The sequence below is a fragment of the Sceloporus occidentalis genome, unplaced genomic scaffold (assembly GCF_023333645.1).
Source record: "Sceloporus occidentalis isolate IW3139 unplaced genomic scaffold, rSceOcc1.0.p SCAF_21, whole genome shotgun sequence".
Classification (NCBI taxonomy): domain Eukaryota; kingdom Metazoa; phylum Chordata; class Lepidosauria; order Squamata; family Phrynosomatidae; genus Sceloporus; species Sceloporus occidentalis.
Genome location: NW_028317001.1, coordinates 7,653,273 through 7,672,918, shown reverse-complemented (window position 1 = coordinate 7,672,918; position 19,646 = coordinate 7,653,273). Strand labels below are relative to the sequence as shown.

Below are 19,646 nucleotides of genomic sequence, written 5' to 3'. Positions count from 1 at the left end.
TTTTGGGCCAATGCAGAGGTGGGCATTTGCTTCCTCCCTCTGCACCAAACAAAGCTCCCTGGACCTAGCATAGATTCACTGCAGCTCCCCTACATAACAGATACTACATGCCTTCTTAGAGTGGTGGGGGATTAGGGGATGAGGAATTGGAGAAGGCCCTGGTTATGTCCCCGTAGCTAGATGTGAAATGAGTGCATCGTTTGCTGAAACTTCCTGACCTCCCCAGTGGCCCTCAGAGGAAGAGGTCTTCATTTTGCTTCTGGCTACATAAACACAGCTGGATGCTTCTCCAATACCTCGCACCCAGCACTCTCACCAGGCATGGAATGGCCATGCGGGATAGCTTCCACAACTCTATGGCAGGACCTGTGTCAGTGTATGGCCAGTTGTAGTCTTATTCCACCTGGAGCAACACTGGATTATAGAGGGTTCTGTTGGGTCAGGCTTTCTGGCCTGGTGGCCTCTCATTTTCCCATTGGCCAAACCAGTTGCCCTCCATCCCCCAGGGAGGCCCCCGGTCAAGCAAATGAGGAAAGGAGCATTCTCTTCGGTGGTTGCCCCCCTTCCATGGGATCCAGCCCTCCTCCCAGGATCGAGGAGCACCAGAGCATTGAGCTGATGGCAAGAAAGAACCCAATTGCCATGGCAGTCTTCTGCATGCAGAGAAGTCATTATTCTGAGAGTGCCTCTGCCCATGTGACCATAAGTGACTGGTGAGTCAATCTATAGGTAAATCCAACTGATTCAGTGATTCTCTTCTGATCAGGACTAAGAATAGGATAGGATACAGGCTAGGTTTTAGGAATGCATGTGGCTAGAACAAGAAATTCCCAAGCAAAGATGGACTGGTAACAGTGTGGAAAATAGGCACTCTCCACGTAGAATCATAGAATTGTAGAGCTGGAGGAGACTACAAAGACCACCCAGTCCAACCCCTTGCCATGCAGGAAATCTCAATCAAAGCATCCCTGACAGATGGCCCCCTCCCCATTTAGACACTGGTGAAAATAATTATTTTATTTTTGCAAATGAGACTATTTCTCTGAGCTTAACTGCTGTGTTTGTCTATGTCAGTCATAGTAGGAGCAAGAAGTGTGCACCTCCTCCCTCTGCTTGCTAAAGCCACATAGAAGTTGAGGCATGTACGTTTGTGTGCATTGTTTCAGAATGGACCTATTGTCAAAATCACATTCATCTAAACTTCTCCTTGCGTATTTTTTAAAAGCATGCAAACTGCTGAATGTGTTGCACTTGATACATGAAAAGTCTATAAATGTACAGGTTTATGCATGAAGATTACTCCCTGGATTATGCTCATTTTTGGGAAAGGAAGATGTAAGTAAATTCATTATATAAACCAAGTGAAACAAATACCTCACAAAACTCTAGCAAACACCACATACACACACAGTCCCCAAACAAAGGACTCACTGGCGCATTGTGTGTCTGGGGTCTGGAAATCTCACTTCCACCTTCTGGGAAGACAATGCTGCAAGAGACTGATTTGGGGCTTGATGCCTGCAAAGCATGGACTCACTCTCTCAGCTGCTGCCCTTCCACACAAACCTGGGCTGAAACATTTAAACAAAGGTCCTCTTTCAGCTGCAGGAATAAAAGCCTACCTTCAGTACAAAGACACTGACTTCTTCAGCCCCAGAAAGGCCTCTTCTGCAGTCCTTTATGGCCGGAGATTCTCTAGGTCAGAGGCCGTCTCCTCAGCCGTAGAGCAGGGTTGCTGTGAGTGCGAAGGAGGAGGAGGTCCACAGGGCTGAGGGAGGGAAAGCAATGGGGAAAGGTCAGTGCCAATGGCCATGGAGGGCAGAAGGTGACAATGCCTAGGAAACTCCTCTGAGTCCCAGCCATCCTAGGAATGAGTGGCAGGAGTGAGTCCAGGGGGCTGAGGGCGTCTCCTTTCCCAAAGGGGGAGGCAAGGACGGAAGGACCCTCCCCAGCTAGGGCCCAAAGGGAGGGTCTCTTTCCCAACTCTCTCTCCCAGCCCTCAAATCCCAGCCTCCCCACTGGCCCTGAGTCCCTGCCTCTTCTTCCTCAGAGCCCCCCACAGGCCCCTTCCTTCCTTGCTTCCCCCCAAAATGGAGGGGCAGAGGCATAAAGGAACACACTTCTTTCCTTTTGGCCCAAGGAGCCTGGCCTCCTTCTGACTCTGGAGCCTCAGGAGAGAAAGAGAGGCCTCTGTTCAACTGAGGCCTCAGAGAATGTTCCGGAACATTATTCCCCACAGTCACAAGCAGCAGAAAATGGCCTCCGGAACACAAAATGGCCAGGGATGGTGGAAGGGACTGGGATTCCAAGCAATCAGTTCTAGTGATAGTGGGAGGGACTGGGATTCTAGAACACAAAATGGCCACCAGAACACAAAATGGCTACTGGGATACAAAATGGCTGCCCCTTCCTCATCGCTTGGCAGTTGGCAGTCTGAGGCCTTCAGGGAATCCAAATTGGTGGATGAAAGGGCCCCAAAGTCAGAAGGGATCCCAAATAGGATTTCCAAACCTTGACAACACCTAGACATTTTCCTGATGCTATTGAAAGTGAAACTGATACCCTCCTTAATTACAATCAATAGTGAAGGATGTTAATACTAATATTAAGAGTGCCCATCGTCCGCAACCCAGCTCAGGTCTTGACCGCTCAGGGAGGCCAGTCCAGCTGCAGGTGGCCCTCCGTCTGTCCTCCTTTCCTTCTGCATTCCTCCTCTTTTCCCCAGCATCAGCCCCTTTCCCAAGAAGACTGCATCTGCACTATAGAAATAAAGCACTTTGACACCGCTTTAACCGCTCAGTGCTATGGAATCCTGGGATTTTATCTTTGGACACTTAGCCTTCTCTGCCAGAGAGCTCTCATGCCACAACAAACTACAGATCCCAGGACTCCATAGGATGGAGCCAGGAGAGTTAAAGTGGTTTCTAACCAGATGATTTCTGTAGTGCAGATAGAGCCCAAGTCAGTTGTAAAAGGATAGAAGCAACCAAGTGAAATTTTTATTCTGTTAAAAATGGTTTTACTTTTTTAAAATATAAGCAGTTTGTTTTTCTGTCTAATCCTTATTCTTCTAGTTGTTGTTTCTTTGTATGTTGGTTTGTTTCATTCTTGGTAATATGAGTTATTCTGGCCGGTCTCCTTCCTTCTTGCCTGAAAGTCTATTAATAAGAAAACTGGGGAGTCTTTTTAAACTTTCCAGAGGAGCCACTTTTGGCCTTGTTTGGGGGACTAACCTCCTCTTAGAAGCCAAAGCCCTATGTTTCTGAATAAAAATAATAAGGCTTGTATTAAAACTATCCTCCCCATTTCTGATCCCTTTTAAAACCCATGTTCCCCAGAAGAAGCAGAGCTTTGTAATAAGAAAACCCTCTCAGAAAAGAGACACAAAAGACACACAAAGAGACACACTTCCTTCCTTTTGGCCCAAGGAGCCTGGCCTTCTTCTCTCTCTGGAGCCTCAGGAAAGAAAGAGAAGCCTCTGTTCAACTGAGGCCTCAGAGAAGGTTCTGGAACATTGTTCCCCACAGTCACAAGCAGCACAAAATGGCCACCAGAACACAAAATGGCTGCTAGAAGACAAAATGGCTACCAGAACACAAAATTGCTGCCGGAACACAAAATGTTTGCTGTACCACAAAATGGCTGCCAGAACACAAATTGGCTGCCAGAACACAAAATGGTCACTGGAACACAAAATGGCCGCTGGGACAAAAAATGGCTACTTCTGTCTGAGCGCTTGGCAGTTGGCAGTTTGAGGCCTTCAGGAGATAGAGAGACTGAGGGAAGAGTGGAAGGAGGTCCTGGAGGGAGGGGGCCTTGGGAGATATAGGGCCTTCCTGAGATATTCGGTGTTCACTTCTTAACAAAGGGCTTTCTGGCCTCATAAAGGATTTGGGGCAAACTGGACCTGAAAGGCATTAGTAGCCTTTTCTCTTTCCAATGGGACTTAAAGTGTATTTCCTGGACTGGATTTCCCAGCATCCACATGGCCAGAGAGAGGAGGGGTCCTGCCTTGCAGTAAGGCCCCTCCAATCCTTCTGAACCAAGGACTACAACTCCCACATCTTTCTTTCTTTCTTTCTTTCTTTCTTTCTTTCTTTCTTTCTTTCTCTCTCTCTCCCTAGCTGCCTTGTGTTAGTGGTGTTACTGGACTTGTTGTCGTTGTGTGCCTCCAAGTTGTTCCTGACCTATGCCGACCCTAAGGAAAGCTCTTCGCAGGCTTTTATTGGCAAGATTTGTCCAGAAGTGGTTTTGTAAGTGCCTCTATCTGAGGCTGAGAGAGTGTGACTTGCCTAAGATCACTCAGTGGGTTTCTGTGGCCAAGAGGGCATTTGAACCCTGGTCTCCAGGGTCATAGTCCAATGCTCCAGCCACTAAACCATACTGTCTCTTTCTTGAGGCTTTGTAGTTTTTTGTGGTTTTTTTCTCCAAGTCATTGTCGACTTCTGGGGAGCCTCTCCTGGGGTTTTCTTGGCAAGAGCTGTTCAGAGGAGGTTTGCCTTCCCTGAGGCTGAGAGAGTGTGAGTTCTTGCCCAATGGACCCAGCTGGTTTCATGGAGGAGTGGGGCACTGGACTCTGGCCTCCAGAGTTCTAACCCAACACATAAACCACTGCACCACACTGTCTCCCATTCCCATGTACAACCTGAGAAATAATTGCAGGTTTTTTTCTTCATGTGTATCTTCAAGTCACTTCTAATTTATGGCAACCCTAAGGCAACCTTATCATGAGGTTTCTTTGGCAGGTTTCTTCAGAGAGGGGTTGCCATTGCCATTCTCTGAGGCTGAGAAAGTGTGACTTCCCAAGGGCCGCCTAAGTCCAAAACACACTGCAGCAATAATCCAATCTGAGATTGCTTTAACTGCCCTAGCTGAGCTCAGTGCTAAGGAATTCTGGGAAATTTAGTTTTCTGAGACATTGAGCCTTCTCTGTCAGAGAGCTCTGGTGCCACAATAAACTCCAGTTCCCAGGATTCCCTAGCACTGGGCCAGGGAAGTTAAAGCACTCTCAGACTGGACTATTGCTGCCGTGTGTTTTGGACCTTTCTTGGCTGCAAACTGTCCATAGCCTGCAATGCATCTCCTAATTCTGTTGGCAGTCCCTCCCTCCCAACACTTTCTCATTTCCCCCCAAAACCAGAGCAAAGCTGGCAGATGGAAAGAGGTTTTAAAGCAGCATTTAAATCTGCCATATTTGTTTTTAACAGACTAAATGTCCCAAATGCTATTATCAGTTTTGTAGCTATTATTACAGAAAGACGTAGAGTGCAAACTCCTCAAGTACCTTTATTTTCTGGAGTGAGATGGGCTTTTCCAACTGACTCTCTGTGATGATCTCCGGTGGTCCAAGCAGCCAAACTGCGGTTCTGTAATAATAATAATAATAATAATAATAATAATAATAATAATAATTTTATACCCCTCTCTTCAGCCAAAAGGCTATCAGAGTGTCTTACAAACTGTTAATTAGACATTTAGACATTATGGCTCTTAGCCCAGCAAACCCTTAACTTCCTTAAATCTCGCTGCCATCATCCAGTGAATTATAAAAGGACTTCCCTTAACCTACACTGGGACCGGTTAAGGAACCTTATTTCTCCTTCTTTACTGATCTTCCCAAACATCAGCTGAGCCAAAAGACGTGTAAAAGGAGCATCGAGTAGAAGATACTCCAAGGAGATATTTACTATAAATAACAATATATAACTAAAATGTAAGTCATACAAGATATTAAGAATCTTGCAGGTTACAATATTTGTAAGTATATAATATACAATTCACACAAGCTATTAAAATAATAAATAGACCTAAACATCCAATTCTGAGACTAACTTCCAAGATCCGCTCTTTAACTCTCTCTCTCTCGATCTCCAACCGACACAATTCCCCCAACTGTCTCTTGGTCTCTCAGGCCTTATATCTCCTTCTCAAGGAAGCTTCCAGAAGAACCTTTATCTTGCTCTCTGATTGGTCAAGAGAGCCTTCTGTAGCAGTGATGTCATTCTGCATTTGCATATACCTCCCTTTTCTGCCTGAAGAAGACCTCCAATGACTGGAGCCCAGTCATTACACTTTCCCAAAACAAGGCTTGCACCTATTTTCCAATGTTGTTCTTGGGGCCTGCCTTCCAGTTGTTTCCAGGTCTTATGGTGACTTTATGGGAGTCTCTGAAGGGGTTTTCTTGGCAGGTTTCTTCAGAGTGGGTTTCCCATGGCCATCCTCTGAGGCTGAGAGAGTGTGACTTGCCCAAGGCTTCAGTGGTTTTGAAGCCTTTTTGCTTTATCTTCTAGAAGGAAGCTGAGGTGTTGCTTCTTGCATTGAAGAATGAGAGGAACCTTGTAGTATCCAAAAGGCTAACATTCTCTGGAGTTATGTCTGCTAATATGAATATATAGGATTGCAATCCCTGTTCGTTTATTAAAAGGTTTATAGTGCACCCCATATCATACAATCTCATAGCTATGTCCCTTAATAGCAGTTAACCAAATTAAACAGTATTTAAAACATAAACATGGAACAAGCTAGACAAGAGGCCTCCAGGCTGCACCTGGCTCTTTTGCATTGGTGGCAGCAGTGGAGCTGCGGCTGTGAGGAGGCCAAGCCTCAGACACCTCTCCGCCGTCGCCGCCGGCAACTCCTGTGGTGGTGATGGTGACGGCGGAGAGGAGGCCAAGGAGAGTGCCAGAGGCGTCCTCTCTGCCGCCGCCTTTGCGTGAGGGCCAGGTGCTGGGCTGGAGTCTTCTTGGCCTCCAACACCCAAACCTGGCCCTTTTGTGCTTGCGGTGGCAGCGAGGAGGCTGAGGAGGCATCTGGTGTTGCTGCTCCGCCACCTCGGGCTCCTCGTTGCCAAGGCCAGGGGAAAGGCGAGGTGTTTCTCCTGGAGGCCAAGTGTGCTGGCAGTGGAGCGAAGGCCGAGGAGTACTGCCAGAGGCCTCTTCGGCCCCCTCTCCACTGCCGCCATGGCGCAAGGGCCATATGGGGCTATTGGAGGCCAAGAGGCTTCTGGGTCACCACCCGGCCCTTCAGCGGTCATGACAGTGGAGGCGTGCAGGCCGAGGTGGAGAGGAGGCCTCTGGCGCTGATCCTCTGCCTCCTCTTCGCTGCCACCGCAGCAATCACTGCCACCTCCGCAGAAGGGCCGGATGGTGGGCTGGAGCCCTCTTGGCCTCCAACATCCCCACGCGGCCTTTCCCCCGACCGTGGCGGTGAGGAGGGAAAAAGTTGGGGAGGGGAGGAGAGGAGAGGGACTTTTGTCCCCAATGTTGGCACATGTGGATTTGAGCATACGTGGATTTTGGTATACGCCGGGGGGCGGAACGGATCCCCCATGTATACCAGGGCCCCACTATATTTGCAAGCAAAGGAGGGCCAAGAGAGCCCTGGAGAGCCTTGCCTTGGGGTGGCTCTGGATCTCTGGTGCCTAACAAACTACAAATCCCAGGATTCCTCAGGATGGAGCCAGGAGAGTTAACACAGTTTCAAACTGGAATATTTCTGCAGTGCAGACACAGCCTGAGCTGGTTGTAAAAGGGTAGAAGCGCCCAAGTCTGGTTTTTTTCCTCTCTTAATAATGCTTTTACTTTCAAAAACTAAGCGCTTTGTTTTGTTATTTTTGTTGTTGTTTGTTTGTTTCATTCTTGGTAATATGAGATGGTCTGGTTTGTCAACTTCATTCATGCATTAAAATCTCTTAATAATAAAACTGAAGAGACTTTTAAAACCTCCCAGAGGAGCTACTTTTAGCCTTTTGGCGGGGGGGGGGGGGGAATCCTCCTCTTAGAAGCCAAAGCCTGATGTTATGAAGAATAATAATAATGCTTGTATTAAAACTATCCTCTCCATTTCTGATCCCCTTTAAAACCCATGTTCCCCAGAAGGAGCAGAGCTGTGTCTATTTGAAAAGACACACAAAACACACAAAAATAAACACACTTCCTTCCTTTTGGCCCAAGGAGCCTGGCTTCCTTATCTCTCTAAAGCCTCAGGAGAGAAAGAGATGCCTCTGTTCAACTGAGGCCTCAGAGAAGGTTCTGGAACATTATTAACCACAGTCACAAGCAGCACAAAATGGCTGCCAGAACACAAGGAGGCAGGGACTGGGATTCCAGCCAATCAGGGCCAGGGACACAAAATGGCTGCCAGAAAACAAAATGGCCTCTGGAACAGAAAATGTGAGTCTGGGGCAGGGGGTGGGGTCTTCCAGGTCCTCTGCCCCCATTGGCCAGCCTGAAGAAGAGGAGGAGCTTCTGCTTCTCTATTTAGCTCTGCGTGCGGAAAAGTGACCGAGGAGAGAAGCAGAGTGTCAGAGGGAGAAAGAGACAGATAGAGAGACAGGAAGGAAGGAGGAGAGAGGAGTAGAGTGTAAGAGAGATAAAGAGACAGACAGGAAGGGAGGAAGGAAGGAAGGAATGAGAGAGGAGCAGAGTGTAAGAGAGAGAAAGAGACAGACAGAGAGGGAGGAAGGAAGGAAGGAAGGAGAGAGGAGCAGAGTGTCAGAGGGAGAAAGAGACAGATAGAGAGACAGGAAGGAAGGAGGAGAGAGGAGTAGAGTGTAAGAGAGATAAAGAGACAGACAGGAAGGGAGGAAGGAGTGAGGGGAGTGAAGCGACAGCAGAGGGACACGGCCTGGAACCACTAGGCTTCACTGATGCACTGAGATCTGGCTGGGCCTGCCTTGGGCCTACTGCTGCTGCTTTTCTTTGGCCACTGCCATTAAGGAGGGGAGGAAGGAGGCCCAGCAGTCCTTCTAGGCATGGCCCACTCTCTCTGAAGTCCCAAAGGGGATTCCAGTGCTTTTAATGGTGGCGCTCATGCTGTAGCAAAGATGATGATGATGATGATGATTTTATCAGGCCTAGGGGGGAGGATAGAGCTGCTGCCAGACCTTAATCATCATTAATGTCACCTTCCTGTGCCTTCTTGCTTTGCTCCACTGTAATGGCCATGGCTCAGTGCTATGGAACTCTGGGAATGTTCTTTTGGTTTGGCATTTTAGGTGTTGTTAAGGTTTGGAAATACTGTTTGAGGACCCTTCCGACTTTGGGGCCCTTTCCTCCTCCATTATGGCTTCCCTGAAGGCCTCAAACTGACAACTGCCAAGCGCTGAGCCAGAGGCATCCATTTTGTGTTCTGGCGGCCATTTTGTGCTGCTTGTGACTGTGGGGAATAATGTTCCGGAACCTTCTCTGAGGCCTCAGTTGAACAGAGGCTTCTCTTTCTCTCCTGAGGCTCCAGAGTCAGAAGGAGGCCAGGCTCCTTGGGCCAATAGGAAGGAAGTGTGTCTCTTTGTGTGTCTTTTGTGTCTCATTTCTGAGAGGGTTTTCTTATTACACAGCTCTGATCCTTCTGGGGAACATGGGTTTTAAAAGGGATCAGAAATGGGGAGGATACTTTTAATATAAGTGTTATTATTATTCTTCACAAACATGGGGCTTTGGCTTCTAAGAGGAGGCTTCTCCCCCGAAAAAGGCCAAAAGTGGCTCCTTTGGGAGGTTTTAAAAGTCTCCCCAGTTTCCTTATTAATAGATTTTGAGGCAAGAAGGAAGGAGACAGACCAGAATAACTCATATTACCAAGAATGAAACAAACAAAAAGAGAAACAAGAACAACAAAAATAATGATTAGACAGAAAAACAAACTGCTTATATTTTAAAAAAGCAAAACCATTTTTTACAGGATAAAAATTTGACTTGGGTGCCTCTATTCTTTTACAACCAACTTAGGCTCTATCTGCACTGCAGAAATAATCTGTTTTGAAACTGCTTTAACTCTCCTGGTTCCATCCTATGGAATCCTGGGATTTGTAGTTTGTTGTGGCATGAGAGCTCTCTGGCAGAGAAGGCTAATGTCCCAAAGGTAAAATCCCAGGATTCCATAGCACTGAGCAGTTAAAGCGGTGTCAAAGTGTCTTATTTCTAAGTGCGGATGCAGCCTTCTTGGGAAAGGGGCTGATGCTGGGGAAAAGAGGAGGAATGCAGAAGGAAAGGAGGACGGACGGAGGGCCACCTGCAGCTGGACTGGCCTCCCTGAGCGGTCAAGACCTGAGCTGGGTTGTGGACAATGGGCACTCTTAATATCAATATTAATATCTTTCACTATTGATTGTAGTTAAGGAGGGGATCAGATTCCTCCTTTCAATAGCATCAGGAAAATGTTTAGGTGTTGTTAAGTTTGCAAATCCTGTTTGGGGTCCCTTCCGACTTTAGGGCCCTTTCATCCTCCATTTTGGGTTCCCTGAAGGCTGCCAACTGCCAAGCACTGAGGCAGAGGGAGCCATTTTGTGTCCTGGTGGCCATTTTGTGTCCTGGTGGACTTTTTCGTTTCTGTCAGCCATTTTGTGTTCTGGTGGACATTTTGTGCTGCTTGTGAATGTGGGAAATAATGTTCCGGAACATTCTCTGAAGCCTCAGTTGAACATGTCAGGAAATGACATGGATGTGGCCACTAGGTGGAGCTGTTGTGCAAGTTATATATATACAGCTCTAGTGGCAGTTGTATGTGTCAGCATTCGAACAGTGCATCATCGGAATGTTGATGCAACTGTCAGCTGTCCTTCCTAACTGTCACTGAGAGACATAGTGAGACAGTTGGTGTGTGAGAACAACTGCCTCTCTGTGGAGGGTGTTACTGTGGCTGCGTCACAGGTAGTGTTATTATTGTTGGTTGGTGTAAATAGTGTGTATTAGAGACAGTTGTCCAATACACTGTGTATATATATATATTTTGTAAATATTGCAAACGAAGATTAAAGTCCTTGTGAAGAGTGAAGGCTTGTTCTGTAGTTATTTCTCAAGCCTGGAGCTCATGACCGTTTGCAGTGGTGAAGGAATATTTCCTTCTTGACCAGAATACCTTTGCAGACATCTCCACAGATTCCTTCTCCCTGGCGTCCTGTCAACGTGGTTCAACTCTGCAGGTGGTTGTGGTGGACACAGTGCGTCTTTCCACACGCCCCAACAGAACAGAGGTTCCTCTTTCTCTGTCTGAGGCTCCAGAGCGAGAAGGAGGCCAGGTTCCTTGGGCCAAAAAGAGGGTTGTGTGTCCCTTTGTGCCTCTGACCCTCCATTTTGGGGGGAAGGAAGGAAGGGAGGGAGGGAGGGAGGGAGGGAGGGAGGGAGGGAGGGAGGGAGGGAGGGAGCGAGGGGCCTGTGAGGCTCTGAAGAAGGGGAGGCAGGGACTCAGGGCCAGTGGGGAGGCTGGGCTTTGGGGGCTGAGAGAGAGAAGTGGGAAAGAGATCCTCCCTTTGGGCCCTAGCTGGGGAGGGTCCACTGGTCCTTGCCTCCCCCTTTGGGAAAGGAGACCCCCTCAGCCCCCTGGACTCACTCCAGCCACTCATTCCTAGGGCTGGGACTCAGAGGAGTTTCCTAGATATTGTCACCTTCTGCCCTCCATGACCTTTCCCCATTGCCTTCCCTCCCTCAGCCCTGTGGACCTCCTCCTCCTTCGCACTCAGAGCAACCGTTCTCTATGGCTGAGGAGACAGCCTCTGACCCAGGGAAGCTCCGGCCATAAAGAACTGCAGGAGAGGCCTTTCTGGGACTGCAGGAATCAAGGTCTTTGTACTGAAGGTAGGCCTTTATTCCTGGAGCTGAAAGAGGACCTTTGTTTAAATGTTTCAGTCCAGGATTGTGTGGAAGGGTTGCTTTGTTTGGTGCAGAGGGGTGAAGGGGATGCCCACCTCTGAATCAGCCCAAAGGAGGCATATGTCACCTGCGTATGTCACCAGCAGGATGCTGTTCTCTGTGTCTTTGAGTGCTGCAGGGTTTCTTGCCAAACCAATCCTATCTCTGATCCCTTTTCTCAGGAACTTCATCTCGGCCTCCTTGTAAACAGCTTTCGTCCTCTCTTGCTGGAAGTGACCAAGTGCAGGGCCACCAGGACCTCCCCGCCCACCTGATGGCCGACACAGAGGCCAAGCTGAGGGAGTTGGGCTCCCACAGAAAGAGGATGCAGAGGTACAACAAATCTTTGGTGAGTCACTATTCTATTAGCTTCATCTGTGTAACTGCTGGGCCAGTTTATGAAAGGAAGCAAATAAAATAGTTTTTTGTGGGTTTTTCAGGCTATGTGGCCATGTTCCAGAAAAGTTTCTTCCTGACGTTTCGCCAGCATCTGTGGCTGACATCTTTAGAGAATGCTTTGCCTGGAAAAAATTGGGTGTATATATACTGTGTGAGCCTGGGAATCAAGAAGTGATTTGCATGTGTATTGTTCTGTGCTGATGACATGCCTCAGGCTGGGAGGCTAATGCAAACTAGGATTAATGTCCGAGTTTGGCAGAGACAGTCCTGGTTAATCCTCTGTCACCCCATTATTTCAGGGGCTTTTAAAAATGTCCCAGTTGCTCTCTCCTCCTCCCACTTTCCCCCCTTCTCAGCTCACTTCAGTTCCTGAGGGCAATTGAGTTTGCAGCACATCAACTCAAAAGTGGGGAGAGGAGAGTAAAGGAGGATATGGCCCTTCCCAGGAGGCTGAAGCAAAAGCAAACTGCTGTGCCCTTCCTAGCTTGTGTGATCTTCCTCATAAACAACTTTGGCCATCTTCACTGCCTTTTGGGTTGTTTATCCACATGTGTCTTGCTTTTTCCACCTATGAAATGTTGGGGGCTATGGAAGAACATCTCTGGATCTAAATATGGGGTGGGCCCAGTGGCCCTCAAGCCCACAGTGCTCCCCAGAACTGTTATTAATAATGACATTTGCCTCTGAAATGTGGCAAGAAATGTCTAAATGCACCATAATTCTTTGGTGGCTAAATGTACTGTATGTGTTGGGATAGTCAGTATCCTAATCCGTCATCAATATCCCAGCCATGGCTTAAATTATGTTGTGTATTATATTGTATATTATATTGAAAAGATTCGAGACAGGCAGTAGCTTTTATCTTGTTTACAGCATTTAAAGTTTATTTCCTGGACTGAATTTTAAAGTGATCAGATAATATTTGGATGCACCATGTGCTTTCCTCCCCTTTTGCTTAGTCACTCTGTGGATCAGGGCTATTTTCTGTTGCAGGTGACCTTTGCGGATGTGGCAATATATTTCACTGAGGACGAATGGAAACTGTTGACGAAGAAACAGAGACTTATGTACAATCATATAATGATGGAGAATTATGAGAACGTGGCCTCTGTGGGTAAGGAAACGGAATCCACTAGCATTATAGAATCACAGAGTTCGAATAGACCACAAGGGTCATCCAGTTCAACCCTCTCCTGCCATGCAGGAATACATATCCCAAGCACCATCCAGTCTCTGTTTAAAGACCTCCAAAGAAGAGGGCTCCACAAAACTCTAAGGTAGTATATTTCACTGTGGAAGAGCTCTTACTGTCCCAAAATTCCTCCTAATGTTTATATGGAACCTGTTTCTCTCTGGCTTGCATCCACTGCGGTGTCTTTTTTTCTCTGTAGCATCAGAAAGTAAGCTTGCTCCATCCTCAATACGATCCTTTCTAAGATTTAAACATGGATATCATATCCGCTGTTAATTTTCTTTTCTCCAGGGTAAACATACCCAGCTCCCTAAACCGCTCCTCATAGGGCTTGATGGTTTCCAGATCCTTCACCATTCTGGTTGCCCTCCTCTGGGCATGTTCAAACTTGTCAACATCCTTTTTGAATTGTGGGACCCAGAACTGGACATAGGATTATTCCAAGTGAGGTCTGACCAAAGCTGAATAGAGTGGCACTATTACTTCCCTTGATCTAGATACTTGTATTGATGCAGCCTAGAATCACATTGGCCTTTTTAGCTGCCGCATCACACTGTTGGCCCATGTTCAACTTGTAGTCTACTAAGAGTCCTAGATCCCTTTCAAGCGTACTTTAATTGTGATAGCAACATCCTGTAGACTATTTGAATTTGTAGTTTAGTGAGGCACTATTGCTTTCCACTTTATAAGGATTCTAAATACCCCATTGTAAACTGCCAGTTGTCAGAAGCAGCTTCTGTGGTTCATCCAGAATGGTATTGCGGTTTAGGGGGGGATTGTTAGTAGTTTAAATGCTAGTAGTTTTAAGTAGTTGGTAAGGATAGTGGGGCCTAAAACGGCTTGGGGAAAGGAAGCAGTTGTGGAGGCTCTTAACTGACTGGTTTGTGAGATTTGGGTGGCAGACATGCCCCGGGGAAGAAAGGCGTATGGGAACAGAGGAAGAAGAAGGCAAGAGGTACCTTGGCAGCCGGGCTGGTTAGGGACTGAAGGGGAAGCAAAAGAGAGGAGTGTGAAGGTAGTTAATGATGGAGGGAAAAGGTTTAGATGTTTCAGACTGCTTAGACGTGTTAATGGACGCTTCTGCCTGAGTTTCTCAATAAACCTTTTGGTGCAAACAAAGGACCTTTTAATTCTGAAACTTCGTTCCGTCACCAGATATCATACCAGTTCTAGGATCTTGTGGGAAGACAGCATGGAGATTAATGCATTTTTCCGTGAAATGGTACTCAGGACATCTCTGAGTATGTTTCCTACCTTTTTTGGCCCTCTTCCAGCCTTTTAAGGCTCTAGAGAGGCTTCTTGGGGAAAATACCTCCCTTGGCCCTTCAATGGCTCAGAGAGGGCCCAACAGTTTCAAAATGGCATCCATTTCCCCAAAGGGATGCAATGGGATATGGAGGGGCAAAACATTATTCCTATTTTAAGGCAATACAATGTGCGGTTGCCCCTGAGATCCCCTGGGGGCCGATGTGATGCCTCCCAATCCCCAACAGTAGCCCATCCCTGTCTTAGAGATGTCTTAAGGCTGTTTTAAGGCTGCTCCCTGGTGCTTGATCCTCACCAGAATTTGAGTCCAGGTCCCAGCTCCCTTGCTCTGCCTTTCCCAATGAGTTATTTCTATATTGATTATCCTGCCTTTCTCAACAAATGAGCCTCAAAGTGTCCCTTTTATGCATCACATAAATGGGTTTTTGTCTGTGATAGAGAGATGGAGGAAATGTGAAAAACAGAAAGGTAGGAAAGAGATGGTGAAGTTGAAATGCTGAAGCAGTGCAGATGGGCAAGAGGAAAGATTGGAGAGTGGAGGGAGAAACGGAAGGGATCAGGCTTGCGGGGGGATGAAAGGCACAGATATAGGATGGGGGACACCTGGCTGAATGAGGGTTCTAGGAGTCCAAGTTGAACATGAGTCAACAGTGCAATGCAGCAGCTAACAAGGCTAATGCATCAATAGAAATATAGTGTTCAGATCAGGGGAAGTAATAATGCCACTCTATTCTGCTTTGGTCAGACCTCACCTGGAATACTGGGCACCACAATTCAAAAAGGATGTGGAGAAACTGGAGCGTGTCCAAAGGAGGGCAACTAAAATGGGGAACAGTCTGGAAACCATACCCTATGAGGAGCGCCTAAACGAGCTGGGTATGTTTAGCCTGGAGAAGAGAAGGTTAAGAGGTGATATGATAGCCCTGTTTAAATACTTGAAGGGATGTCATATTGAGGATGGAACAAGCTTGTTTTCTGCTGCTCCAGAGACTAGAAAAAGGAACAATGGATGCAAACTGCAGGAAAAGAGATCCCACCTCAACATTAGGAGGAATGTCCTGACAGTAAGGGCTGTTTGATAAAGGAATATGCTGCTTCAGATTGTTATGGAGTCTCCGTCCTTAGAGGTCTTCAAACAGGGGCTGGATGGCCATCTGTTGGGGATGCTTTGATTCCTGCGTGGCAGAATGGGGTTGGACTGGATGGCCCTTGTGGTTTCTTTCATCTCTATGATTCTAGGCCTCTGGGAGCCAGGAAGGGAAGACAGGAGCAAAGACAGGATCGCCTAGCTCTGTGAGGAGAGGAAGGGACCTCTGGGAAGGGCCAGGAGAGGGGGCTTGGAGATTGGGAGGCAGCCACCAACCTCACAGATTTTAACAATAACAATAATAATATTAATAAGTTTTATTTGTATTTTCCCCCCTCTCCCAATGGATCGAGGTGGTATTACAACCACAAAATAGCCACAAAACAACAATAGCATTCAATTTACACATAGTAAAACAACAAGTTGCTTAAACTCAATTCGGAAAAAATAAAAACATTGTTTAAAATGCACAATTGCGATCAGAAGTAGGATTTTTCTTTAAATACTTTAGAAGAGGTCTAAAGTGGGGTGGGTAAGCCTGCCGGACGAGATCTGTCTTAAGTGCTTTCTTGAAAGCATCCAAGGTGGTGATAAGACGGATCTCCTCCCGCATGTTGTTCCATAACTTGGGGGCCATGGCTGTGTACACTCTGTGGGAAGTTGTTCTTAGCCTGACCTTTGGGTAATCTAATAGAGTCTTCCCAGATGTTCTGAGAGTGTGGGACGGATTGTGTAGGGAGAGGCGTTTCCTCAAGTAGCTCGGGCCCAAGCCATGTAGGGCTTTAAAGGTAATAACCAACACTTTGTATTGCACCCGGAAGCTAATTGGCAACCAATGTAGAGATACTGGTGTTATATGCTCTGACCTAGATGTTCCGGTGACCAATCTGGCTGGTGTGTTTTGAACTAACTGAAGCTTCCGAACTTGGTACAAAGGTAGCCCCATGTAGAGCACTGAACTTAAGAACTGAACTTGAAATCAGGCCCTTGGTTTCATACATATTAAGGGTTCTATTTAGCAATTATGAGCAATGTCTATGAAGAGAGGAAAGGGCAACACAAACATTCCTTTTATTCCTTTTAATGCTTCTTCTTCAACCTGAGCTTGCTTAGCTCCGTGGTTGATTCCAGAGGCCCTTTGTCACTCGAAATGCTGGAGTCTGGGGAGGACCCTCACAAGTGCTATGCTTTTAGGGGAATTTCATCCTTAGCTCAAAGGAGAGATTGAGGCAACAGTGACCTCGGGATTCATCCCAACTATACCAGGCCTGAAAGCACACAGAACTCCAGAGTCCTCTCCTGGTGCCACAAAGCATGAAGCATCCTCTGCAGTTAGCTTGCATCATGCCATGTGCTCTGACTCAACACTCTATGGCAGTCTCACAGGAAATGATGCCACTTTTCAATTAAAATAGTTTTACATATATTTAATGGAATATTTTTCAACAGCCTGACTATCTGCTTCTACTGATTTCCTCATGGCAGTTCCCCTTCAATCTCTTCTTTGGTAGCTCCAATGAGTAAGGATACAATCATTATATGGATTTGGGGGCATCCAGAACAGGGTCATGCTCAGGTCACTCACACCAATTTTATTAATTTAATCTCAAATAGGGAGGGGTGAATGTGGGGCTAAATCTTGGGGTAACACTCTCCTCTCTTAACACTGAGATTCAGTCTTGTCTGTCATTGTCCTCCTTTACAGAAGAATTTGTCAGTCAAGAGAGAGTCCACAGAAGAAAGAAGTCACATAAATGCCAAAATTGTTGGAAATATTTTGCTTACAAGTCAGGCCTAGTTAGGCATCAGAGAGTCCACACAGGAGAGAAGCCATACAAATGCCAGCATTGTGGGAAATGTTTTTCTTTGAAGTCAGATCTAGTGAAACATCAGAGAGTCCACACAGGAGAGAAGCCATACAAATGCCAGCATTGTGGGAAATGTTTTTCTTCGAAGTCAGATCTAGTGAAACATCAGAGAGTCCACACAGGAGAGAAGCCATACAAATGCCAGCATTGTGGAAAATGTTTTTCTGACAAGTCAGCCCAAGTGAAACATCAGAGAGTCCACACAGGAGAGAAGCCATACAAATGCCAGCATTGTGGGAAATGTTTTCCTCAGAGGTCAAGCCTAGTGAAACATCAGAGAGTCCACACAGGAGAGAAGCCATACAAATGCCAGCATTGTGGGAAAAGGTTTTCTTGGAAATCATACCTAGAGACACATCAGAGAGTCCACACAGGAGTGAAGCCATACAAATGCCAGCATTGTGGGAAATGTTTTTCTTCAAAGGCACACCTAGTGACACATCAGAGAGTCCACACAAGAGAGAAGCCATACAAATGCCAGCCTTGTGGGAAAAGTTTTTCTTCAAAGGCACACCTAGTGACACATCAGAGAGTCCACACAAGAGAGAAGCCTTACAAATGCCAGCGTTGTGGGAAATGTTTTTCTCAGAAGTCAGACCTAGTGAAACATCAGAGAGTCCACACAGGAGAGAAGCCATACAAATGCCAGCATTGTGGGAAATGTTTTTCTGACAAGTCAGCCCAGGTGAAACATCAGAGAGTCCACACAAGAGAGAAGCCATACAAATGCCAGCCTTGTGGGAAATGTTTTTCTTTAAATTCAGACCTATTGACACATCAGAGAGTCCACACAGGAGAGAAGACCGACAAATCCCAGAAATAAACTAACATTATATTAGTCAAGCAGCAATACAAAGAATATATTTTAAATCCTGTGGTAAGCCTAGAAGAATGGGAAAAAGCATGGATAAAAACTAATAGGTTTACCCTGGCACAGAACTTAAAGGAGAATTATTATAAAATGTTTTATTTGTGGTATATAATACCAGTTAAGCTCTCAAAAATATATAAAAATGTAAATAAAACATTATGGAAGTGCAGAAAAACAGAAGGATCCTTTTACCACATGTGGTGGTCCTGTAAAAAGCCAAAGCAATTCTGGAATAAGGTACATCTAGCAATAAGAGAGATACTAGGGGGAAAGTTCCAAAAAATCCAGAATTATACTTGCCGAAAATGACATTCAAGATAGAAAGGGAAATAGAGAGAAAACACTGGAAAATAATATTATACATGGTTACTACAGCCAGATTGCTATAAGCACAAAAGTGGAAATCAACCCAGATCCCAACGGTAGAGGCATGGTTCAACAAAGTACTGGACATGAGAGAGGCTGATAGATTGTCTAGAAAAATAAAAGGAGAGAAGGAGGAAGGGAGGGATGATGATGAAGAAGATTGGAATATAGTAATACAGTATTGGGACAGGAATACAGAAGAACCAGAGTGAAAGACTGGTTTATGGAATTTAAGAAAAATTGAGATAGGGAAGGAAAAGGTGTAAAGAGATATAGAGATAGACACAGATAAGAAGTAAAGAGAGAAAAGTAGGTTGGGGAATGTAGAAGGGGATAGATTGCGAGGTGGGAAGGAGAGATAAGGGTTGGGGGTATAGGTAAGGGGGAGGAAGAGAGGTAGGTAGGTAGAAGATATAGAGATATCTATGTACATATTGTGAATGTAATGGAAGGGTGGATGTAAATAGAAGAAATGGATTCAATAAATAAAAGGAACAAAAAAAATCCTGTGGTGATAAGAAAAGACCCTTGTGATTTTGTGTGTTAGGTTTGTGTGTCCATATATCTGTTTATGTTTTTCAGTTATATTTTGTTAAGTTGAGCTTTTAATTGCTATTAGTATAGATTATTGCTTTAGTTTATAAATTTGAGTGGGGACTATGGGTGGTAGGATAGGTTAGCTAGACAGAGAGTGGGATTTACTGCAGCTGGCTAGAATAGTTGTGGGAATGATAGCTTTTGCAATGTGTGGGATGTTGGCTGAAGAAAGTTGGGCCCAGGTATTAACAGAAAGGCTAGTTTCTGGGAATGGCAAAGGGGGCCTTGTTACTTGTGGCACACAGACTGTGGGAATTGCAGGTGGGGGCTAGGTTTGGAAGAGGGTGGAGTTCTAGGTTTTGGGGTTTTAATGTGTTGTTTGGATTGGAGTGGGCAGTTCTGGCTTAAACACTGAATTTCTATGTGTTCTCAATAAAGT

The 19,646-nt window shown here is 46.1% G+C and overlaps 1 protein-coding gene across 1 annotated transcript; it reads left to right on the top strand.

Annotated features, from left to right (window-relative positions):
* The first annotated feature begins 567 nt into the window (after window positions 1–567).
* Window positions 568–18,994, top strand: LOC149301524 (uncharacterized). The gene is made up of 3 exons (XM_089484304.1): window positions 568–713; window positions 11,864–11,970; window positions 17,271–18,994. The coding sequence occupies exons 1-3, from the start codon at window positions 568–570 to the stop codon at window positions 18,254–18,256; spliced, it is 1,239 nt and encodes a 412-aa protein (XP_089340430.1). The 3' UTR covers window positions 18,257–18,994.
* Window positions 18,995–19,646: the final 652 nt, after the last annotated feature.